The 26,641-nt window shown below is 41.2% G+C and overlaps 1 protein-coding gene across 1 annotated transcript; it reads left to right on the top strand.

Annotated features, from left to right (window-relative positions):
• LOC143274207 (uncharacterized) lies at positions 1-26,641 on the top strand. Its single transcript, XM_076575898.1, has 8 exons — positions 1-315; positions 3,856-3,905; positions 5,309-5,333; positions 8,616-8,687; positions 8,858-8,935; positions 9,841-9,918; positions 17,844-17,908; positions 19,164-26,641. The coding sequence occupies exons 1-8, from the start codon at positions 291-293 to the stop codon at positions 19,374-19,376; spliced, it is 606 nt and encodes a 201-aa protein (XP_076432013.1). The 5' UTR covers positions 1-290; the 3' UTR covers positions 19,377-26,641.

Raw genomic sequence — 26,641 nt, 5'->3', positions numbered from 1 at the left:
TTGTCAGGCTTGTACGACACTTAGAGCTGAGCCATTTTGCCAAACCATTAACTTATTGATAAATGTGGTCTTGAACTTGTATTAGGACTCTTGCCTTGTATTATAACTCTTGTAGCAGATGATAGATGTCACAGTATAGATTGTGATGTCACTCTTGCATATTCTGTTGCCGTGGTTACGTGATTATATATGTTTGCGCCTCTGTTTTGAATTTCAGTTTCATTGAGACTTCTTAACTAGCACCTAGGATAACATAGACTCTGATATTTTGATTGTGGTAAACGTTTAAAATGGGCGATAACTGTACCTCCAAAGGTATGATATTCACCACTGGATGCTATGCCTTTAGTTGGTTAATAGTTTTCAAAATATTTTGTTCAAATATTTCTTTCTTTATATATAGTTTTGATTGTGCTTTATACTTTTATTCTATCTCATGTATTTGATTGTCCTGTAAAGCAATTTGACTTTAACCTTTCTCTAATGTTATAAATAGGGTTCTCTGAAGGAACAGAATAGAGAGAATATATGTATGTATACATCAAGGGGACTTATTAGATTGGCTTATAGGATGCTGTCTGCGTAGTTCAACAAAGGCTGTCTCATGCTTAAAAGACTGAGAATCCAGCAGGGGTTGAGTTCAAAGGCTGGATGTCTTAGCGTTCTCAGTCTGGCACTGGAGTCCTGGAGGATTCCTGGAGAGCTGCTGATCTTCAGTCTACATTGGAGTCCCAAGGAAATTGGTGCTAAGACTGGCAAAGGAATGCCTCGGCAGCAGGGTCGCTGTGCTCACCAGTGAGAGTGAGGAAAGCAGGCAAACAACAGACTTTCCTTATTCCATGTCCTTGTACCTGTGCCGACACCAGAAGGTGCAGCCCAGATGTAAGCTGGATCTTACTGATTCAAATAATCAAATCAAGAAAATCCCTCAGGCCAGGTGGTGGTGGTGCACGCCTTTAATCCCAGCACTCAGGATGCAGAGGCAGGCGGATCTCTGTGAGTTTGAGGACAGCCTGGGCTACCAAGTGAGATCCAGGACAGCCACCAAAACTACACAGAGAAACCCTGTCTCGAAAAACCAAAGGAAAATAGAAAAAGAAAAGAAATTCCTCATAGGAATGCCCAGCAGCTTGGGTTATAACTGTTTTAAGATGTAGTCAAATTGACAACCAATATTAACTATTGTATGTGTGTGGGATTTGTGTGTGTGTGTGTAAATTCCTATTATACCTTATGTTGTTAAGCTTTTCCTTACTAGATGCTCTGTGGTATAAATACAATAACTTTTGTAAAGTATATTTTGATAAGATTTAAGTTATATGTGTTTAAATTATTAATCTCAAAAAATTATGGAGATGTTTTGAGACATTTCATATAACAAGTGTGTGTGTGTCTTTATTTTTCTGTTGTTTTTTTATTTTTGTTTTTCAAGACAGAGTTTCTCTGTAGCTTTGCACCTTTCCTGGAACTCACTCTGTAGCCCAGTCTGGCCTCGAACTCAGAGATCCGCCTGTTTCTACCTCCCAAGTGCTGGGATTAAAGGCGTGAGCCACCACCTCCCAGCTGTATCCTTATTTTTAACATACATTCCTTTTTTCCCCCTGAAAGGTTCATTTTAGTCAGGAAAATATGGATATGTGTTTTCCATGTATGTGATGGTTCATGGGAGTGTGCACTTTCTATATTTCATTAATCTGAAAACATTTGCTTTGTGAGCCATCTGAATTGCCAGGGATATCAATTAGAGGTAATGTGTGAGCCTACTTCCCCACAGAGCTAAGCATCGTCAAATGTGGTAATTGCCTTTTCAGTGTGGAGTCAGTTTTAATACACAAAAGTAGAGGATTAGGGTCAACTGTAAAGACTGATGAATACGAGCATAGAAACTTAATATTGTTTTACATTCAGCAATTAGTATATAATGTATATATATAATATGATTAGAATTATTCACAGAGAGAATTGTGGTTACCTATAGATTTGAAAAGATGTTAATGGCTAAAACTGTTTCAGTGTGCTGTGTGGCTTAGTTCTCCTGACCCTTCATTTTGAGCTCTTTCAAAAGTTGAGTTCTAGACTTTGCTATGACTTTCTCAATAGCTAAATGGAGAGACTCTCAAATTTGTGACACATCAGTAATGTAAGATGGTGGGTTTTCCAGGTCTTAAAATGTTACATGTTTTAATACGTGATGTTAGTGCACCCAGCATTCTGGGGCTGCCTTATTGAAATAGGTATTGCAACTGGGACATTCTGAAGAACAATGCTGACCTAACTTTAGGAGTGGACATTGAGTGTGTACTTAGGCCAACATAGGCATAAGTTTTAAACTGTTAACTCGCTTTGTCCACCCAAGTCTGCATGAAAGAAAAATGGTTGCTTTCGAGCTAAGTAGGAGTATGTCATAGAAGAATAATGGCTTTGGAATTTAGAACCCAAGACTTTCATGAGTCTGTGGTTCAGGCTAAGCTGGAGGAACTGGGCAGTTTATTTTGCCAATAACATAACATGCCTGAGGATTTAAACCACATGCCTTGTGTTCATTAAATCACTTACCAACAGCACAGATCTATGCCCTTATGGGTAGAATCAGAGAGAGAGAGAGAGAGAGTGATAGAAGTATTCAAGCTCCTCTACTCTTAGGGCCAATGTAGAAACAGATATGTGGCCCTCATGTGACACCCTAATTGTTGACTTGTGCTCATCATTCAACTGTGGAGTTATTAGCTACCATAGAAGAGAGCCATCATCTGTGTATGGATTTCTGCTGGCCTACATAAATTATATACATTATCCACTTCATACTAATGCTTTCAAACCCCAGGGCAGATATCGCTACACAAATATAGCATTTCATTCGAGTCATTACGTGCAAAACACAAGGAACTGATGGTTTTGATCAGTTCACTGATACTGAGGATTTGGGCATGCACATTCTGAGAGTCCTTAATCAGTCTCCAACCCTGCCATAAAGTCAGTTACAACTGGGCATATCTTTTAGTGATATCTGTGAAGTTAAGTGCTGAGACCATATGAGCTGCACTCCTGAGACAGGGATGTAGAAGAACTCAGAATAGCATTCCAATATTAATGTTCTATAGCATTCTAGTGACAACTCTGATATGGAGTGGTCAACAGAGGCCAGATTCTCATTCTAACCCACTACACTGTGGGTCCACTGATCTGAATATGGACAGCCACACAACACCACAAAAACAAATGGATAGCATATTGAAGGAAGACCAGAAGAACTGCATTATATATAGTTACTACTTAGAAACTGTATTAACATCAGCATCTTCTACTGTTCAGTAATCTTATTGTGTATCAAAGGATGAGTGGATGAGTATAATTACATCTTGTGCCTGCTACCAAGTCTATTTCCCCAGTACAGTATGTAGACTATTGAGTTTAAATTCCCATTTGCTTAATGACAAATGCAAATTCTGTGTATTTCAGTTTGTGGGCATTGACATGGATTTAAGAGATTCCTAGAAAGGAAAGTCAATCTTCAGGGCTTCAGAATGGTCTGAAGACATGGTAGAGCTCCTGTATAAGGTTAAGATTCATTTTAGTGTTCACACAGTCAAACATGGATTAGTGCACATTGTCTTAGATTCCCCATACTTAGGCCAAAATTATTGTCCCTTATTTCTCTTCTTGTATTCTCCTACTTTCCCTTTCCTCTTGAAAAGATTGGTCCAGCAGTAGCCCAATCATGCTCATTAATGAACTACATCCATTCAGTCCAGCCATATGGACTAAAGCCATGGATCTTTGTCCATATAAAGCAAAGATTTCTCGGCAAGTACAAATTGTACCTTGAGCTGTTATTTTGTGTTCTACTTTTTCCAGAGGACAGCCAGTTGACAGCCCCACAAGAAGAGTTGGCAAGGTCATCAAAGGTAAGATGAACATCACATTTTCTAAGATAGAAAGGCTACTTTCCTGATTCCTTTGCTTTTAATAGATACTGTATTTGAATAAAATAAAAGATCATGTACACTACACATGAAGTTGTTTACTTAGGAAGTGAATGAAATGAAATTGTACCAAGTCATCCCTGAAACACAATGTCACTGTCAGGTGTGTTTTAGGAGGCTTGTTTTTCTTGAACAGCTGTTCCTTTTTATGTTTAAAGTTGTGTAATTTACACTCAAAAGGAATAGATGGGGTTGTAGCAATGTCTCAGTTGTTAAGAGCACTTGCTGCTCTTCCGAAGGACCCAGGTTCGATTCCAAGCACTTACACCACGGTGGTTCACAACCACCTGTAACTCCATTCCCAGAGGATCTGACACCCTATGCCATTTGTCTGGCCTCCCTGGACTCCTGCACACGTGTGATGCACATACATATACTTGAGCACACATACAACAGATCAATGTTTTCAAAGGCAGCTGACTTGTGTTTATGAAGAGTGTGTATATCTGTGTCATCTCCACTTTCTCTTGCAGGGTTCTCTGTTTTAGACAGTGTAAGTAGGTTTTTGGAACTGTTGTGGCAGAAGTTTCTTATATCAATTATAGGAACATTGAAGTCGCCAGACCTGTAAAGCATGAAATTTTTTTTTTTTTTTTTTTTTTTTTGGTTTTTCGAGACAGGGTTTCTCTGTGTAGCTTTGCGCCTTTCCTGGAACTCGCTTTGGAGACCAGGCTGGCCTCGAACTCACAGAGATCCGCCTGCCTCTGCCTCCCGAGTGCTGGGATTAAAGGCGTGCGCCACCACCGCCCGGCATAAAGCATGAAATTTAATGTATAGCTAATTGGGGCATGGAGGCACTTCTCAAGGGGAACTCTTTTTTTTTTTTTTTTTAAGATTTATTTATTTATTATGTATACAGTGTTCTGTTTGCATGTATCCCTGCGGGCCAGAAGAGGGAGCCAGATCTCATTACAGATGGCTGTGAGCTACTATATGGGGGCCGGGAATTGAACTCAGGACCTCTGGAAGAACAGTCAGTGTTCTTAACCTCTGAGTCATCTCTCTAGCCCCTCAAAGGGGACTCTTGAGAGCAGGTTTTAAAAAGATTTCTCTGCCATGTGACAGTGTATCCTAAAAACCCTTAATAGAGTGATAGGAAAACCTGATTTGGGTTGAATCAGCAAAAGTGTGAAAGATATTTTTTCCCAAAGTATCCAAGGTCAGGTGTTTTCTGACAGCATCATATGACAGACTAATAATCTTTGTCTTGACTATTCTTCCCCATCCTAATTACAATTACCCTAAGTACTAGGAGAGGAAAGAAACCTGTGGAAATGGAACTCACCTTGTTCTGTACCTGAGTGTTTCTTTTCTCTAAATTGTAGGTGGAGCCAAAGAGGAAGCCATATCGTATGTATCATGGAGCCACTTTCTTAAGACACATTTTAGATAAGAAATTTACAAGTACTGCCTGTCTTTTCTCAGGTGCACTCTACAATTTCTACTACCTGCTCACAGTAACACTTAAGACTTTTAGGTAAAGAAAAAGAAACACACACACACACACACACACACATACACACACACACACACACACACACACACACACACACACACACACACACACACACAGTGATAGCCCAAATAACAAATTGTAAGCATGTTTACTATGCATGCATTTAGTTGTGATCATTTTAGTTTGAGATTTTATGCACCAGGATGTGTCTATATTTGTATTTCTCCTAGGTAGAAATCTCAATTATTTAAACCCAATATCAATTTCTCCAATGAGAAAAAAATTAAAGTGCACATTTTCCCTATATTAGTTTAGAACTCATCACAGCCATGCATGCTGGCATTATTTCTTTGTGTTCTCTGTCATAGAAGAATCAACCAAGGCACAGAGGTAAGTGGTTGAGATGTGTGACTACACAGGCCAAGACCATCATTGTGTACATAAACTTAGGGTCCAATATCAGTGCTATGAGATGACACTTCCACTTACTACCCTGTCAAGATGCCATTAGTCACTGTAGAAGGTTTCCAGCCCCTAGCTGGACCTCAAACAAATCAAATCTCCAGAGACAGAAAATAACAGCAACAATCAAAACCCATGTCAGCATCCATGTGCCTGGGTGCAGACTTCCACAAGTGTGAAAGCCAGAGAAAGCCCACATGTTCTGGGAAAATAGCTCCCTTGGTAAAATGTCTACCTATGACATAGGAGGCCCTCAGTTTGATCTTTAGTTCCACATAAACCTGAGTGGTAGCACACAAATCTATAAGGAGCTCGTGATTATTCTCACTCTCTGACAGTTTCTGGTCCTCCTGGGCTGTACACTGAGGCTGTGTCTGACAACAACAACAACAACAACAACAAAATGGGAACAAAAAATGACAAGTGGGAAAAGAGCTGACCTTCCACCAGTGAGAGCATTGATTTTAACAGTCAAAGTCACAGCAAAGAAAAACAAATTGTATATGTTTGTTCTATTGAAATTCTAGAAATAACAGGTTTCAGTAAGAACTGGTGAAAGGCTTTAGCTCATTCTCAGGAGCTCAAAGCACCACACAATTTAGGGTCTATGTCTACTTAAAAAAAAAGAAGAAGAAGGAAGGAAGGAAGAGAAGCCTTCAATCAATATAGTCTCTTTCTTTTAAGTGACCATATTTAAAGATGAGTTAGACTCTGCTCTAAAAGTATTTGCTCTTACTGATGGTCAGTCTCCATGTTGACTGGTGAGAACATAGGGAGCCTATCCATTCAGTATATGTAAACAGTCAGGACTGAAGAGTGTGATTGTGATGTGTCTGTATGTTCAGGCATTTGCTAAGGAGGGCTTTAGTTCAGAGGAAGCAGGACTGTGTGTCCTGCCCCTGGGTAACCAGTGAATGGAAACAAAATTTGTTTAGTAAAAATTGGACTTCATTGAGGAAAGAGTGAGTAGGGAAGGCACATACTGATCAGTGATAATGCAGCCCCCACCCTTCTCAGAGGTAGGCCTGGTCTGGCTGCAGAGACTGTTGCCAAGGGTAATTGTCAGGGAGAAAGTAGAATGCACACACTCGGTCCATTAAGTCACAGTGATCTAGGCATCTTGTCCTGTCAGTTTATGGTTTATTCGGGGTTGATCAGTTGAAAGATAGTGTTGTTTTCCTCCCCACCATCACGTGACAACTGTGTTGGCATGATCTGGCCTCTGAGTCATCGTGGTAGACAGATAGAAGGGGTCCCATGTCCATGGACTTAGCTATTAGAAACTACAGGGAGGAGGCATCGTGAAGGCAGTGGCAGAGACAGGTACACATTTATACCTCTGAGGTCTCTGAATGACTTCTTTTGCAAACTCATGTTCTGTGTCAGGGATTCAAAAGTAGAACATTCATCTCTATTTTTTTTCTGTCGGGCAATTTGGTCACAATGACATAAAATTAAACACTCCAGTAGCCTGAGGTAAAATGTAGACAGTGTAGTTTTCTGTGGCTATGGTTCACTGAAGGTGACACTATATGTGCTCCATGGCCTGAAAAACATCATGCTGTGTAAAGAATGAAAAGTAAACATAACTGTCCATTGCCCCAAGGCCAGGCTAACACCCTCTTTGCAAGTAGCCACTCAATCGAGCTGGGGTATTGTTTGTATTTTACATTTAACAAATGTCGTGACATTTCTGTAGTCCAGCGCTTTTAACTAAGCCTTTATCGTTAATTATTTTCACACTCATGAGGTTTATGAAGGATTCTTAATTTTTGGTGTCCCAGTGCAAAGGGTAGAGAAGCAAGGAATTGTACAAATTTCACACTGCCTTTCTGTTGCTACTGTATCATATCCATAAGAGAACTTACCTCTCTTGACCATGTAATGCCTACATTAAGTGTACACTGACCTCCATGATATGAGGATACCCCCCCCCCCCGTACCTGCCCTGAGGAGATTTCTCCCAGAGTCCTGGGGAAGATGCTCACAGAGGCTAGGATTCCAATCTGAGGGATATCAAATGAATCTACACAGATCTCTTTCAGTCCATTCATTTTATTCCTCTAAGTCAATTCTAACTACATAGCTTCTTTTCTGCTCTTATACTTAGCTCCTCTCTTTCTTGGTCCTCTGTACCTTTTTTTCTGCTGTTCTTTGTTCTTAGTTTTCTCTCTCATCCCTCTCTCTTGCCTGACTTCTCACATGTCTAACCGGAGACTCCTTACAATTCTAAGAAAAATTGTACAGCCCTCAAGGTCATAGCACACTCCTAAAATAGACAGTAAGGAGCAGAGCCATTACCATAGTAATGCAAGGTTCCAAGGTCTCAGGACCAGAGGGAAAGGGCGCAGTACCCAGTGCCACAAACTCTGAGACATAGCTGTTTATCAGCAGACTGCTGATGGTACTTTGAAAATTCAATAATTACTTTGTCATCAACAATAGTTGTAGATTATGCTGCCTTTTATTTATGAAAAGAATGAAGATTTCTTGCACTGTTCTTTTGATATGTGAAATATTAACCTCCCTAGTTCATCAGTAGACCCTGATACAAACACAGAATATAAAAACACACTTAAACTTCTACTGTGGTTCTCAGTGAATAATGTGAACAAACAAAAAGCTGAATTTGACCTTGAGTGAGACAGTATGGCTTCACCTACTACAGTCACCTAGGTATGAGTTACTCACTCTCTCTACTTTCTTCCTTCCAGATATGGATGAGGGCAAAGATGCCAATGTCTTGTGTAAAGAGAGCAGCCTTCAAAGTGATGATCTTGGCAGTGGTAGGTCCTATCTGGTCACATCCAATTCTCCACTGGTTTCTTCCAGATACAAACACTATAGGTGGTGACACACTGAAGATGACTTGGGTAGCAAGAACAGCCTTCAAAGCAATGGACTTGGTGGTAGGTCATTCCGGGTCTGACCCATCTCTCCACTGACTTCCTTCCAGATACTGATGAGCCTGACCAAACCGACTCTGAGAACGAGATGAACAGCAAGGAGAGCAGTTTTCTTGGTAGCAGTAGTGGTAGGTACTGGTATTCCTGGTCAGATCCAATGTGAGGTTCTAAGAGCAGTTGGGTTATTGCTTCTCCTTGGATATCTATGAGGGAATGTTAATTTGAAGGGTCTTCCAAGTGGGCTAGAAGCAATGATGAAACTATTATTTAATCATTATATTTAGTTGTTTTTCTCATGTTATGACCAAACACCTGACAAGCACTTTAATTGAGAAAGGGTTTATTATGGCTTATAGTTAAAAAGATGATTCCATTATTGTGGGGAAGCCATGGCAGCTGGCATGGAATGTGTCTTAGCCAGTGCAGGCAGCCAGTTGTTCACACTGCATCCACGTTCAGGAGGCAGCGAGTTAACAGAAGTGTGGCTGGGCTCCGAGGCCTAAAAGTTTTCCCAGAGACTCACTTCCTCCAGGGAATATTCACCTCCTGATGATGGAGCCAATCCCTTTTCAAGCAGCATCACCCACTGGGAACCAAATATTCAAACACATGACATTAAACACGGGGACATTAAACACTCAAATCAAAACACATAGTGTGGTGTAAGGTCATGTATGGATTGACCATCTCATGTCACATAATCTGGACTCTAGGTAGAAAGGCAGGGGCTCAGCTTCTTATTTCACTCTTTGTAACCATTCTTCAAGGAAGATAAGATACTCCAGGGATGAAGAAGTGACCATTTCATCTGGTCCAGCATCTAATGTAGGTTATCCTCATCTAGGTAGTTAAAGATATTCCTTCCCTGCATTGTTGTCCTACTCCTACTCTCATTAGTTCTTTTCTGTGTTCTGCCCTCTGTCATACTGTTCTGGTTTGTTTTCTGTTGCTCTGATAAACACTTAACTGAGGGTAACTTGGGGAAGGTAGATCATTCTGGGTCTGATCCATCTCTCTACTGACTTTCTTCCAGATACTGATGATCCTGACGGAACTGACTCTGAGAAAGAGATGAACAGCAAGAAGAGCAGTTTTCTTGGTTGTAGTAGTGGTAGGTACTGGCATTCCTGGTCAGATCCAATGGGAGGGTCTAGGATTAGTCACGTTATTCCTTCTCCTTGGATGACAGAAAATCAATTTAAGGGTCTTCCTAATAGGAAAAAGCAGTGGTAAGAGTCTATTAGTGAATCATCCTTTAGTTGCTCTTCTCAATGTTATGACTCAATATTTTATTTTTGTACTCCTTAGACAAAGAAATGACCATGTCATCTGGTCCAGAGTTTAATGTAGGTTGTTGTCATAATGTAGTGGTTAAACCAAAGATGCTTACTTCTCCGTGTCATTGTCCTGCTGGTGCAGTCATTAATAAGTATTTTAATTATATTCTGTTCCTACATTTTGTCAAATGCACATATTATAATCTGCTTTCCATTGGTATGACAAACATATTGACCAAAAGCAAGCTAGGGAGGAAAGGCTTGTTGTATCTATCAGATTATAGCCTACCATCAAGGGAAGCAAAGATGGTAACTCAAAGTAGCAACGTGGAGTCAGGAAGCTAATCTGAGACCATGAAGGAATGTTGCTTACTGATTTGCTCTCTCTAGTTTGCTCAGTTATTTTTTTTAGACAGTGCACCCCCACCTGCCTAAGGAGTAACACCACCCATAGTGGTCTGGGCCCTCCTATATCAATTAGAAGTCAAGAATATCCCCACAGTCATTCTTACAAGCCAATCTAATGGAAGCAACTCCCCAATTTCGATTCCCTCCTAGGTGTGTGAAGTTTACAAAGAAGATTAAACAGCACAAGTCACCTCTTGTCAACTTGACACATAAGCAGGCCATTGTTAGATTATAACATTTCCTGTTTTTCTCCAAGGTCTCATGTTTATATAATATAAAATAGTGTACAACGATAGAAGTCCCACAGTCTTCAAATAATGCCCACCATTTAAAAGTCCAAGTACTCTTTTAAAATCCAGTCTTTTAACTATAGGTTCCTGTCAAAAACCAAGTTTTATGTGCTCTTTTATTCAAAGAAGCAAAAAGAAAGCTATAGGGAAAGAAAAGAAAAACGAAACGAAAATAGTGCAAGAAGTGCAATGTCCGACACCCAGGAATCACTCATCTTCTGGACTCAAAGGCTTGCAGAGTTGTAGCTCTCAGACAGTCACCCACAGCATACAGGCCTGTCTTGGAGGCTCATGCCAGCTCCACTCCAAAAACACTGCCTTCCACATCCTGCCATCTCTAATATGCTGAGGTCTCCTAGCAACCGAGCGTGGACATCCACCAATGGCCTTGCCTAGCCTCTCTCTAGGGACTCTGGCCCTTCCACATGGTGGCAAGCCTCAGCTGCTTTCCGTGACCCCTCAGTCCTGTAGCTTTTCTGCCACCATAGCAAGTAGCACATAGGAGACTCCGACACATCACCAAGTTTGGGTGCCAGCTTGGGATGCGGCCTGGCCCCGCTCTGAGCCAGAGCGTCTGTGTGCGGATGTGAAGGAAATAGTTCTAAGAAGAGCTTGTGTCTGTGATGCTGGTCCCCTAGTCATCTGATTTCCCAGTCCTGGATACCCAGTAGCCATTGTCCCAGTAAAGGACAGAAGGTTTCACTTCACAGATTCTTAACCCAAACTTCTCACAAGCAGTTCCCAAGAGACGTGGCTGCCCTCTCCCCCTCCACAAGCCAAGACTCGCTTGTCTACCTTCCTTTCATCATTCTTGTTTTCCAAATTTCTACATGCAAGCTTATTCAGTTTTGAGCATTCAGTAGATCTTCTGTGTCAAAACACCACATTTCCATAATCCTCCTCCAAGCAACATGATCAGGTCCGTCACAGCAATAACCCATCTTTCTGGCACTGTTTTCTGTATTAGTTGTTTTGTTGTTACTATAATAAAACACCAGAATCACAATGGAAGAAAACAACTTTGGTTTCCGTTGCAGTGATACGGTGGATATTGGCCAAGGCATGGTGGAGAAGGTGATGTTTTCAGGCATGGAAGTGGTGCACATACATCCATACAGGCACTCATAGCTGAACAAACAAACAAACAAACAAACCCAACGTGTTTGATTCCCAGATTACATGAAGAGAGAAGAAATTCCAAAAAGCTGTCCTCTGAACCCACACCCATGACATGGTACACACACACACACACACACACACACACACACACACACACACGCAGTATTAGTACATAAAATTATTTTGGATGCTGGCCATTCTGCACACTCAGTCAAATGCTCTTCTGTCAATACTGTCTCATCTACCTGGATTGAGATCTTCCATACACTGACCATGTTGGATGTGCTTTAAATGTTCACTGATGTCCTTGATCTTACAGAAGTGACATTCTGAATTAAAACAATGTGCTTACAAATCAGCAATGAGATCAAATGTTTATCATAGAACAAAGACTAATTTTCCTTTTATTTTATGATTCACCAAACCTAGTTTTGCTGTGATGCATTCTAGTTTCTGCTACACAGAAAAAAATGGGTTTCAGAAGTACCAAGGTTCCTGAACAGAGTGACATACCTCAAAAAAAGACCTTGCAAAAAGTCGAAAAGTCCTGTAGCACTTATGACGGTACTGTGGAAATTCAATAGTTTGTGCTTTAGATTTAAGCAATTTGAAGGTATTTGACCTGCCATGTATGTTGGTACACATGTTGCCTAGTACCAGTGGAGGCCAGAGAGGGCATTGGATCACCAAGAATTGGAATTACACATGGTAGTGAACCACTGTGTTGGTACTGGGAATCAAACCCTTGTCCTTTGGAAGAGCAGTGCTCTTAACCACTGAGCCATCTCTCAAGTCCCTAGTTTGTTATTAACAGTAGCTACAAATAAGATGGTATCTCCTCTGTAAAAAGAATGAACATATTTTGCAGTATTTTTAATATGTGAAGTGTTACTTTATCTCATGAGTAGAATGTCTATTGTGGTTCTCAGTGAGTGATGTGAACCAAAGAAATGCTGAGTTTGTTCTTGTGTAAGGTAGCAAGGCTTCACCTACTACAGTCACTGAGGTATGAGTCATTCACTCACTCTCTCCACTTTCTTCCTTCCAGACATCGATGATGATGAGGAGGACAACAATGAAGATGATTTTGGTAAGGAGAACAACCTTCAAAGTGATGCTCTTGGTAGTAGTAGGTAATGGTATTCCTGGCCACATCCACCTCTCCACTGACTTCCATGTATCAATGATAGTGATGAGGATGACTCTGAGGATGACTTGGGTAAGGAGAACAGCCTTCAAAGCAATGATGTTGGTGGTGGTAGGTCATTCCTGGTCAGATCCATCTCTCTACTGACTTTCATCCAGATTTCAATGGAATGGATGAGGACAACATTGATAATGACTTGGGTAGAAAGACCAACCTGCAAATGCTGAACCTGTTAGTGGTAGGTAAAGGCATTCCTGGTCAGATCCAGTGAACAATCTAGCAGCGATCAAGTTATTCCTTCTGCTTGGAAGGCAGGGGAAGAAAGTCCACTCAAGGGTCCTTCAGTGGACAGAAGTATCAGCCAGGGTCTGTTCCCGAATCACCGTGTTTCAGTTTCTTTTCTCATTGCTATGATGAAATAAGTGACATGGAACAGGTTGATGGAGGAAGGGTTTATTGTGGCTTATTGTTAAAGTGGATCACTGCATCATGTTGGTGGAGACATGGAAGCTGGCAGGGAACTCAAAGGCTTGCAGAGTTGTAGCTCTCAGACAGTCACCCACAGCATACAGGCCTGTCTTGGAGGCTCATGCCAGCTCCACTCCAAAAACACTGCCTTCCACATCCTGCCATCTCTAATATGCTGAGGTCTCCTAGCAACCGAGCGTGGACATCCACCTATGTCCTTGCCTAGCCTCTCTCTAGGGACTCTGGCCCTTCCACATGGTGGCAAGCCTCAGCTTCTTTCCATGACCCCTCAGTCCTGTAGCTTTTCTGCCACCATAGCAAGTAGCACATAGGAGACCCCGACACATCACCAAGTTTGGGTACCAGCTTGGGATGCGGCCTGGCCCCGCTCTGAGCCAGAGCTTCTGTGTGCGGATGTGAAGGAAATAGTTCTAAGAAGAGCTTGTGTCTGTGATGCTGGTCCCCTAGTCATCTGATTTCCCAGTCCTGGATACCCAGTAGCCATTGTCCCAGTAAAGGACAGAAGGTTTCACTTCACAGATTCTTAACCCAAACTTCTCACAAGCAGTTCCCAAGAGACGTGGCTGCCCTCTCCCCCTCCACAAGCCAAGACTCGCTTGTCTACCTTCCTTTCATCATTCTTGTTTTCCAAATTTCTACATGCAAGCTTATTCAGTTTTGAGCATTCAGTAGATCTTCTGTGTCAAAACACCACATTTCCATAATCCTCCTCCAAGCAACATGATCAGGTCCGTCACAGCAATAACCCATCTTTCTGGCACTGTTTTCTGTATTAGTTGTTTTGTTGTTACTATAATAAAACACCAGAATCACAATGGAAGAAAACAACTTTGGTTTCCGTTGCAGTGATACGGTGGATATTGGCCAAGGCATGGTGGAGAAGGTGATGTTTTCAGGCATGGAAGTGGTGCACATACATCCATACAGGCACTCATAGCTGAACAAACAAACAAACAAACAAACCCAACGTGTTTGATTCCCAGATTACATGAAGAGAGAAGAAATTCCACAAAGCTGTCCTCTGAACACACACCCATGACATGGTACACACACACACACACACACACACACACACACACACACACACACGCAGTATTAGTACATAAAATTATTTTGGATGCTGGCCATTCTGCACACTCAGTCAAATGCTCTTCTGTCAATACTGTCTCATCTACCTGGATTGAGATCTTCCATACACTGACCATGTTGGATGTGCTTTAAATGTTCACTGATGTCCTTGATCTTACAGAAGTGACATTCTGAATTAAAACAATGTGCTTACAAATCAGCAATGAGATCAAATGTTTATCATAGAACAAAGACTAATTTTCCTTTTATTTTATGATTCACCAAACCTAGTTTTGCTGTGATGCATTCTAGTTTCTGCTACACAGAAAAAAATGGGTTTCAGAAGTACCAAGGTTCCTGAACAGAGTGACATACCTCAAAAAAAGACCTTGCAAAAAGTCGAAAAGTCCTGTAGCACTTATGACGGTACTGTGGAAATTCAATAGTTTGTGCTTTAGATTTAAGCAATTTGAAGGTATTTGACCTGCCATGTATGTTGGTACACATGTTGCCTAGTACCAGTGGAGGCCAGAGAGGGCATTGGATCACCAAGAATTGGAATTACACATGGTAGTGAACCACTGTGTTGGTACTGGGAATCAAACCCTTGTCCTTTGGAAGAGCAGTGCTCTTAACCACTGAGCCATCTCTCAAGTCCCTAGTTTGTTATTAACAGTAGCTACAAATAAGATGGTATCTCCTCTGTAAAAAGAATGAACATATTTTGCAGTATTTTTAATATGTGAAGTGTTACTTTATCTCATGAGTAGAATGTCTATTGTGGTTCTCAGTGAGTGATGTGAACCAAAGAAATGCTGAGTTTGTTCTTGTGTAAGGTAGCAAGGCTTCACCTACTACAGTCACTGAGGTATGAGTCATTCACTCACTCTCTCCACTTTCTTCCTTCCAGACATCGATGATGATGAGGAGGACAACAATGAAGATGATTTTGGTAAGGAGAACAACCTTCAAAGTGATGCTCTTGGTAGTAGTAGGTAATGGTATTCCTGGCCACATCCACCTCTCCACTGACTTCCATGTATCAATGATAGTGATGAGGATGACTCTGAGGATGACTTGGGTAAGGAGAACAGCCTTCAAAGCAATGATGTTGGTGGTGGTAGGTCATTCCTGGTCAGATCCATCTCTCTACTGACTTTCATCCAGATTTCAATGGAATGGATGAGGACAACATTGATAATGACTTGGGTAGAAAGACCAACCTGCAAATGCTGAACCTGTTAGTGGTAGGTAAAGGCATTCCTGGTCAGATCCAGTGAACAATCTAGCAGCGATCAAGTTATTCCTTCTGCTTGGAAGGCAGGGGAAGAAAGTCCACTCAAGGGTCCTTCAGTGGACAGAAGTATCAGCCAGGGTCTGTTCCCGAATCACCGTGTTTCAGTTTCTTTTCTCATTGCTATGATGAAATAAGTGACATGGAACAGGTTGATGGAGGAAGGGTTTATTGTGGCTTATTGTTAAAGTGGATCACTGCATCATGTTGGTGGAGACATGGAAGCTGGCAGGGAACTCAAAGGCTTGCAGAGTTGTAGCTCTCAGACAGTCACCCACAGCGTACAGGCCTGTCTTGGAGGCTCATGCCAGCTCCACTCCAAAAACACTGCCTTCCACATCCTGCCATCTCTAATATGCTGAGGTCTCCTAGCAACCGAGCGTGGACATCCACCTATGTCCTTGCCTAGCCTCTCTCTAGGGACTCTGGCCCTTCCACATGGTGGCAAGCCTCAGCTGCTTTCCGTGACCCCTCAGTCCTGTAGCTTTTCTGCCACCATAGCAAGTAGCACATAGGAGACTCCGACACATCACCAAGTTTGGGTGCCAGCTTGGGATGCGGCCTGGCCCCGCTCTGAGCCAGAGCTTCTGTGTGCGGATGTGAAAGAAATAGTTCTAAGAAGAGCTTGTGTCTGTGATGCTGGTCCCCTAGTCATCTGATTTCCCAGTCCTGGATACCCAGTAGCCATTGTCCCAGTAAAGGACAGAAGGTTTCACTTCACAGATTCTTAACCCAAACTTCTCACAAGCAGTTCCCAAGAGACGTGGCTGCCCTCTCCCCCTCCACAAGCCAAGACTCGCTTGTCTACCTTCCTTTCATCATTCTTGTTTTCCAAATTTCTACATGCAAGCTTATTCAGTTTTGAGCATTCAGTGGATCTTCTGTGTCAAAACACCACATTTCCATAATCCTCCCCCAAGCAACATGATCAGGTCCGTCACAGCAATAACCCATCTTTCTGGCACTGTTTTCTGTATTAGTTGTTTTGTTGTTACTATAATAAAACACCAGAATCACAATGGAAGAAAACAACTTTGGCTTCAGTTGCAGTGATACGGTGGATTTTGGCCAAGGCATGGTGGAGTAGGTGATGTTGTCAGGCATGGAAGTGGTGCACACACATCCATACAGGCACTCATAGATAAACAAAAAAACAAACAAACCCAACATGTTTGATTCCCAGATTACATGAAGAGAGAAGAAATTCCACAAAGCTGTCCTCTGAACCCACACCAATGACATGGTACACACACACACACACACAAACACACACACACACACACACACACACACACACACACACACACACACACACACACACACACACAATATTAGTACATAAAATTAATTTTGAAAATCATATGTGGTTAATGCATCTAGATAGATGCTGGCCTTTGGGGTTAAAAGAGGTTTGACTGATATCTAGAAAGAAGTGCCAGTTGTCCTGACTTCAAAATGTTCTGAAGAAGTAAGAGAAAGCAGAAATCTATTTTTTTTCTCTTTTGGTTTTTTTGAGACAGGCTTCTGTGTGGTCCTGACTGTCCTAGAACTGATTCTGTAGACCAGGCTGGTCTTGAACTTGGAGATCCATCTGCCTCTGGTTCCCAGGTGCTGGGATTAAAGGCATGGGCCTCTACACCTGGCTAGAAACCCATCATTTAACATTTATTTCAGTGTTTCCCCAATGAAACATTTTCAGGTTGCTTTAGATTCACATTATATAGAAGGGCAAAACTTACCTTTCTCATTTCTCAAGGTCTTGATTTTTTTCTCCCTAGTCAAGAGGATGTTCTCGCATCAACACAATTATGTTTATTAATTAACTATGTGCATTAAGCCTGAATGTTTAGATTGAATCCATAGAACTCTGTCCACATCAATCCAAGATCCCCTGTGATACAGTAAGTGGTACCATGATCTCAGGTTTATTTTGTGTTCTCCTAGGGATGTCTGACAAGGACCAGATGAAGACCCCCCCAAAAGAGAAGATAAATCCATCACTAATTAAGGTAAAATATCTTTTCCCTTTTCTAAAACAAAAAGGTTGGATTTAGGATTCCTTTATATTTTCTTTTATCACATTGGGATGATAAAACTGATTACCTACACTATAGGTATTCAAGTATTTTCTAAGTAAAAGGAGGAAGTAGAACTAGATCAAGCAGTTTTTGGTCAAGTTGTAAAAAAATGCCAGTGCCAGTTTCCACATGTATTTTTAGGGGACCTTTCTTCTGGCAAAAGTTTTTCTGTCTAGATTAAAACCTGAGTGATTTTCACTCAAAAGTTGGCACACATTTGTAGAAGTAACCGTCTTATTCAATAAGAAACACAGAACCAATGCAAAGAAGAAAGCCAAAGAGGTCAGAGCTAAGAGCTAAAAACCTTACCCTTTTTCTCGCGGTGGTCCTTCCTCTCCAAAAGAGACCTACTTCCTGTGTGTCTGTCTTTATAAAGACCTTCTGTTCTGCCTTCTCATTGGTTGTAAACCCAACCACATAACCACCTTGTCACTGCCTGTCTGTACAGACCTCCAGGTCTTCTATGGTTGGTACTGAGATTAAAGGCGTGTGTCTCCAATGCTGGATGTGTCCTTGAACACACAGAGATCCTCCTGGCTCTGCCTACTAAGTGCTGGGATTAAAGGCTTGAACTACCACCCGGCTTTTGCTATGGCTTGCTAATAGCTCTGACCCCCAGACAACTTTATTTATTAACATACAAATAAAATCACATTTCAGTACAAATAAAATATCACCACACACATTACCTGTGAAAAGTTTCTTTTCTAAGTGTCCTCTTACCTTTCTTCAGGGGACGTCTAAGGTTAAGGCAATTGGAATGTATTTTCCTAATTATTGATGTGGTAAAAGATTTTTAAGTCCATTATAAGGACATTAGGTGTTGAGATCTTTAAAGTGTGAAGTTAAAGTAAATAATCTGACACAGAGGCACCCCTTAGTAGGGATTCATCTCACAGTACCAGATTGTCTTAATAGTTCTCTGCCATTTTTCAGTGTAGCTTCCAGGAAACATTTGTAGGGGACAAAGAGGTATGTTTGCCTGATCTGGGATAAATGATCAAGAGTATGAAAAATACTTATGTTTTTCACACATTACCCAGCCTCGGGTGTTTTGTAGCAGTATCACACAACAAATTAATACAGAATCTTTCACTTGGCCACTCTTCCCCAAGTCACTAGAAGAACCAAAGACAAACAGAACTCAGTATTACCTGAACCTAAGAGTGTTTTCTCTAAATTGCAGGTCGAGTCACGGAAGTGCCGATGCCGTATGTATTCTGGAATGACTTGTTTTAAAAGTCACACTGTAGATAAGAATTGCATATTTACTGCACCGCTATTTTCAGAGAGACCTGGTAGCCATGAGAATGGCAGGTTTAGTTTCAAACAACTACTGATATTCCAAGAGACACATCATGGTTATGTGTCTTTAGTTCTCTCTTATTTACCTTACTAACCTTGGGATTTTGTGTGTCTGACAATATCTTTATGTGTGCTTCCCCCCAAAATATCTTGATTTTCCAACAAATTTTCAATTTAAATGAAAAACTTAAAGAGTTGTTCTCACTTTTGCCACATCAATTAATTTAAAACTCATTACAGATACATATGATGAATTCATTTCTCAGCATAACCTTACTAAAGAAGAATGTACCAGGACAGGGAGGCACATGAGCAAGAGGGCAAGCTAGGGAATACAAGGACAAAATGTGTTCCCAGATATGAAGTATATAGGTCACATTCCCAGCTATAAACTCTGCCTCTGACCCTGTCAAGAAATGGGTAGAAATTATGGAGGAATCCTAGCTTTCCATTTCTAGAATAATTCCAACTGACAGAGAACTCTTAGCTGTCTCACTGGTCAAAACTGCAGATAGCCTCTATGCATTGTGCTGGAGATACAAGTTTAAAAAATAAAGCCTAGGTAGGCTCAGATTGTTTAGCTTACAGAAAACTAGGCTATCATACAGAAAGTGTTGGGCTTGATCCTCAGCACTGCAAACCCTGGGAAGTTGGTAATTCTTGTAATTCTAGGACTGTAGAGTAAGGAGTATGGTGATCAATCTGAGGCATTCCCTGGCCAGCCCAGATTGTGACATGAGACCCTGTCTGAAAAATTAAAACAGCTACCACCACAACAAAACTCAAAAAAGTTAAAGCTTATCTGCTTGTTGTCAAATTGATTTTGACAATGGGGGACTCTACATTGGAAAACATGGTGGACATGTGTCATAATTGGGTTTTACTTGAACATGGCTGATTCCAGGTGAATGCTTCAGCATTGTAGAAGGCATTAGTATAAGTCCAAAGAGCCACCCATCAGAACTGAAGCCTACTAAGTTATTAATACAGTCTCATTATTTTGACCATACTTCTATTCTGTTTTGTTTTTTGTTTTGTTTTGTTTTGTTTTTTTTCAAGACAGGGTTTCTCTGAGTAGTTTTGCTGCCTGTCCTGGATCTCACTCTGTAGACCAGGCTGGCCTTGAACTCAGAGATATCTGCCTGCTCTGCCTCCAAAGTGCTGGGATTAAAGGCATGCACCACCACCACCACCACCACCACCGCCCGGCAACCACACTTCTTTTCAAGATGAGGTGCACTTATACTTGAAGGGAACTTCCCCTCACAGATGCTCTGTTTCCATGTTGGCCAAGAAATGTGAGCATAGGGAGCCATTACACTCAATGGATATATACAGTCATTATCGAACAATTTGATTTCATGTCAGGATTTCTAAATGCCTTGTGACTGAGAGTACCTCTCTAGGTTGAAGACATCTGCTACAGATTGTTTTTGTTAAGGGCAGATAGGACTGTGTATCTTGCTCGGGGATGGACTGTGAATAGTAGAGTTTGTAGTTTAGAAACTGGACACGGTTGAGGAAGCGTGAGCAGGGGAGGTGCGCACTTAGAGCTAGTGAAGGTTCTGCCCTTCTCTTCTCTGGACTTTTTCAGGCTCCACAGAGAGTGCCAAGGGCAGTCGTCACCTAGAAAGTGATGTGCGCAGACACATCCATTAAATCACCACGCCACCTAACTTCTTGTCCTGTTCACTGAGTTTGAATCTTATCCAGAGTATGTCAGTTGTAGGGAAGTGTTACCCATCCCCACCACGACTGTAATGTAACATCAGTGTTAGAATGACTTGGAGTCTGAGTCATTATGTGGTGTCTGGTCAGCATGGTTGTCTCATCATTAGAAAGACAGTGTAGAAGAGATGGACACATTTGAACTAACCAAACTCTCTCATATCACTTCTTTTGGAGAAAAGAACTGAAAAGTAGAACTTCCTTCCCTGTTTTGAGGTTTTTCTGTCAGGGCAATTATGTCACAGTGGCATGAAGATAACCCCTTACCTGCTTCCCTACCTCAATGTGATACACAATCTTCATGGACTGTAAAACACCATGGGTAGGTAAAGAATGAAAAGAAATAGCTGTTGTCCACTGTTCTGGAGCTGTCTCTGGATCCACCCATTGCTGTCTTGGGATTGTTCTAGCATTCAGTAAACCCCACAGACCACTTCTCTAGACCTAGTACTATTCTGTAAGTCTTCATGTTTACTTACTGCTTTAGATTCATCAGGTTTAATGTAAGTGCTTAGGCAGTTGGAGTGTCATAGTGCCAAGAATTGGTGTCATAAGTAGCTGCATAAATTTCACTAGGTTTACATGGATCCTAAAGTGATTTGGATGCTGGCTGTCTCACACACTGAGTCACTTTGCTTCTCTGCTAATACTGGGCCATTCACATGAATTGAGACCTGACTGACCATGCCATTCTTGTGTTAAGTGGACACTTATGTTTGTGATCCTCCATTCAGAGTAACATTCTGAGTCATGCTTGGAAATCACTAATGAGGTCAAATGTTTATACACAGGACAGTGGTTAGTTTTCCCCGGGGGTGGGGGTCATTTGTTTATTTGTTAAATGCAATTGAGCTGACCTCTTTTTGTTGTGAATGCGTTGCAGTGAGATCTATGATGCAAAAGCTGGGGCTTAGGCACAGCAAGTCCTTCAGTGTGAGATCTGAAACAGCAAACGTGCATGTGAAGGAAAAGTCATGCGGCACCAGTGACGGTACTGTGGATATTCAGTAATGTGTTTGAGTTATTAATAGTCATTGGTGATGGTAATTGTACTAGATACTTTTCTGTTGCTACGATAATACACTATGACCAAAAGACACTTACAGAAGAAAGAGTTTATGTTGACTTAGGTTTCCAGAGGGGTAAATATCAATCATGGTGGGTGAAAGTCATGGCAGGCATACTGTCAGGAGCAGTAGGCTGAGAGATCACATTTTCAACAGCAAACAGGAAACAGCAAACTGGAAGTTGGGTGAGGCTAGAGATTCTCAAAGCCTGCCCACGGTGATGCATTTTCTCCAGCAATGCTCCACTTCCTAAACATGCTACAACTTTCCCAAACAGTATCAACCACCAGAGACCAAGGTTTCAATTACAGGAGCCTATGAGAAACATTTCTCAGCATACCACCATATTCCACTTCCTTGCCTCTGTAAGCTAATGACCGTATTATAATGCAAAATGCCTTTAGCTCAACTTGAAAAATCCCCAGAGGGTACAGCCCCAATTGATGATACATCTGAAACACACCTAAAGCTCAGGGGCCATTAAGAAAGAAGGCATAGAAAAGTTGTAAGAGCCAGAAGACCAGGAACTCTGCTTGAGGTTGTCTCCTAGAAATGGCAGGGAAGCTTCATCCATGCTACCTAACAGTATGGCTACCTAAACAAGACTGGAAGTACACCACCAATAGACATGCTAACATGGAAGTGGGGGATCTCATGGAGCCCCACTCACAGAAAAAGAAATATAGACAACTAAGGAATACTGAGAGCAGGAGATATAGTCTTCTTCAGAGACGAAGCCCCAGTTGCTTATTCAATAACAAGTGGTCAACCCTGAAATCATATACATACAAGTAACAACAGATGGATTGAATAAGTTGTATTTATATCTGTAGGCTGAGAAGTCACATGTTCAAAAACCTACAAATAGGAAGGAGAGAGAATGAACTGGAATTAGGGTGAGGCTATGAGGCTTCAAACCCTACCTCCAGTAATACAATTCACTCAGCAAGGCTAGCTCCTAAAGGATCCACAATCTTCCCAACTGGTGCCCCAAACTGGGTACCAGATATCCAAATAGCTGAACCTAAACAGGATATTTCTGATTCAAACCACAGTCTACATCTCTTATTAAAAAGGTGGAAAGTGCCTCATGTATTTTTAATGAGTGAAGTATTCAAAAGTAGAACTGCAATGATAGAACTTCAAAATGCATTTCAATGACTGTCGTGCTTCTCCCTGAATGATCTGAAGCAAAGGGAAGCAGAGCGGGTTCTCGGGTGAGGCAATGTGGCTTCACCCACTATCGACAGTAGTATGTAAATCACTCTCCACAGACATAGTTCCAAACATTGACATCATGGAGGATGGCAACACTGAAATTGAGTTGTCTCCTGAGAACAACGTGTATCTCGAAGACCATGGTAGGTCCTGGCATTCTTGGCCAGATCCAATGAAAGGGTCTATCAACAGTCAGGTTGTTCCTTCTGCTTGGGAGGCAAAAGAGGAAAGTCAATTTAAGGACTTCCAGATGGGCAGAAACAACGATGAGATTCTATTAATGATTAGTGGCTTTTCTTATTTTCTATGACCAAATAACTGAGAAAAGCATTTTAATGGAGGAAAGGTTTATTTGGGCTATTATGACAAGGTGGTCATTCTGGCAGGGAAAATGTCTCAGCAGGTGTATGGCGCTGGCTGGTCACATTGCATCTGTACATAAGTGCATACACATGTACTCAGGAAGCAGAGACTAAACAGAAGTTAGACAGAGGTCTTTCCCCAGGGGCTTGCTTTCTCCAGGGATGCTCCATCTCCTGAAGCCTTTCTTAGGCAGTACCATAAGGTGAGGATAGAGTGCTCAAACTCATCAGGCTATGCAGGACATTCCCTAATCAAACCAGAACACACAGTATATGATTTAAGGCTTTATGTAGATTGACCATTTCATGTCACATAATCTGAACTCTAGGCAAAAATACAAGAACCTGCTTTCTTATTTTTTCCACTTTGTCATCTTCTCTCAGAGGACTACAATATGTTTCAGGAACAAAGAAATGACCATGACATCTGATCAAGAGTTTAACATAGTTTGTCATAATCCTGGCAATTGATTTGAAGTCTGCTTGCTTTCCTGTGTCTTTATCCTACCTCTTCTTTCATTAATAAGTATTTTAGTAACTTCCTGTGTACTTCTTTTTGCTGAGACTGCACAGCTGATGTAGGGAATGTGCTTGGATACTGGGGAAGTTAGACAAAATGAAAATATAAAACACAGACATCTGTGTACACTTAAGATTGTTATGCATGTCTAATGGCATAGAAAGCAAATGACCTCATTTGTTACGTAAAAGGACCATCTTTCATTCAGAATCATTAGTTCCTGGGTCTTTGCATTCTTCTAGACCAGTAAATGGCTAGCTTACCTGACACAGTACTTGCTTTCATGCACAAAGACTTTCCCATTGTGTGACCACATTTCTGAGGCAGATATAAGATGGTGGATTTCCCAAGTCTAAGAGTACTAGACATTTAAACAAACAATGTTAACCTACTAGTCTTTTCTGGCCAATTCATTCAAGATCTAATAACTGAAGTCATGCAATTGGAACATTTTAAAGAACAATACTGACCATACTTTAGAAATGGAATCTGAATATGCATCTAGGCCAACACAGGACAACATAGGCATTACTTTGAAAGTTTTAGCTGTCTCTGTGCAACAAATGTCTGTGTGAAATTAAAATAAATACTTTTAGGAAAAACAGGATCTATCTAGAACAATAGCTTGAGGATTTGTTATAGGGTTTTTGTGACTCTGTGGAGTATGTGAGGGTGCACTGTCTATGGCAGTACATTGTGCTGACAACTAGCCTTTCTCAGCATTTACACCAATAAGTTAGGTTCACTAAGTTACTCAGGAGGAAAACAGACATGGACATTGTTTACTTCTTTAATGATGATGCACAGGAATTGAAGAGATGTGATGATGAATAGACTCAAGGTCATGATGTTCTTAGGTGAAAGTGCCAAGGTTGAAATCAGATATGTATCCCCCTAGTATGAGGTTCCAAACTGTTACCATGAACTTATATTTAGGCTATGAGGACATTAACAACCATACAAAAGAATCTATCTTCTATCTAAATTTCTTAATTGCGGAAGCAAGTAGAATTCCAGGGGACAGATGATCAGTGTTCTCTGCCTTAATGTGAGTTGGGTAGTCTGAACCTGGACATTCACCTCACAGAATGAATACAAAGGATGACCCAGTAAAGAAAAACTAGCAGGAGAAAAAAACAATCTATAATGGTTCTTTAAGTGTAATAATGTCAGTATCTTGCTCTTATCAGTAAAGTATGATTATGTATCAGGGAGTGAAAAATTTAGTGTCATTACATCATGTTCCTGATACTGCATGAATTTTTCTTGAACAATGTGTACATTTTGAAGATTAAAATTCTATATGCTAGGGCTGACAATATGATTCAAAGGGTAAATGTATATTTCTTCCAGTGCTTAGTATCTGAGTGTCATTTCTCAGATCCATATGAAGGTAGAAAGAGAGAATCCACAATCTTGTCCTTTGACCCTTGGACAGATGTCACATAGTATGTATTCCTGTACATACACTTTGTATATGCATATACACAGGCAATGGCAAATAAGCAATTTAAAAAGTAAGATCATAGTAAATGAATGAAGAGTCTGTCTCTGGTGGTCTGTAGCGGCTGAAAGAGGTTAGCAGAGATCTAGAAAGACTTGAAATGGTCATAAAGTGATAGAAATCTGTCATTTATCATAACATTTATTTAAGTGTAACCTAATCCAAGATGGAGTATTTCACAGTGTGTTAGATTCCCTTTACGTAGGAGAACAAAAAGTCTCTACTTCAGGTCTCTTGAGGTCTTGCCTTGTTTTCACTTTTCCTGGCAGGGAAAACTGTCGTGCAGCCCTTCAGCCATGTTTATTAATTCTGTGCACTGAGGCAAGGCATAGGGACTAAGTCCACATGTCACTGTCCCTAGCAACGTAAAAGCCCTTGACATATAACAGGTGGTACCATGAGCTGAACGTTATATCCTGTTCCCCTAGATTTGTGTGAGGAGCATCCTCAGGCCTCAGAAGAAGGGTCAAAACCATCGTTGGTTGCGGTAAGATGGCCTTTCCATATCCTAACATAGAAAGGTTACTTTCATGATACTTTATTTTTATGGGCATCAGATCTCAATAATAAAACTGTCCACACACTATAGGTATTAGAGTGTTTACATAGGAAAAGGACACAAGTCACCCATGATACGACACAGCACGAGAGGAAATTGTAAACCATGTCAGTTACCATAGTGGGTGTCAGGAGCTTTTCTTCTCACATAAGATTCCCCTTCAGACCAGGAACTTATGCAGGGACACTTGGCTTAGTCTGGGAGGAAGGGACTGGACCTCCCTGGACTGAGTCTACCAAGCTGATCACAGTCCTCGGGGGAGGACTTGTCCTGGAGGAGGTGGGAATGGAGGGTGGGCTGGGGGTAAGGGGAGGGCGTGGGAGGGGGGAGAATAGGGGAACCCATGGCTGATATGTAGAACTGAATGGTATTGTAAAATAAAAAATATATATCACACAAAA

The sequence above is a fragment of the Peromyscus maniculatus genome, chromosome 7 (genome assembly GCF_049852395.1).
Source record: "Peromyscus maniculatus bairdii isolate BWxNUB_F1_BW_parent chromosome 7, HU_Pman_BW_mat_3.1, whole genome shotgun sequence".
Lineage (NCBI taxonomy): Eukaryota > Metazoa > Chordata > Mammalia > Rodentia > Cricetidae > Peromyscus > Peromyscus maniculatus.
This window is presented reverse-complemented; position numbering and strand designations above follow the sequence as displayed.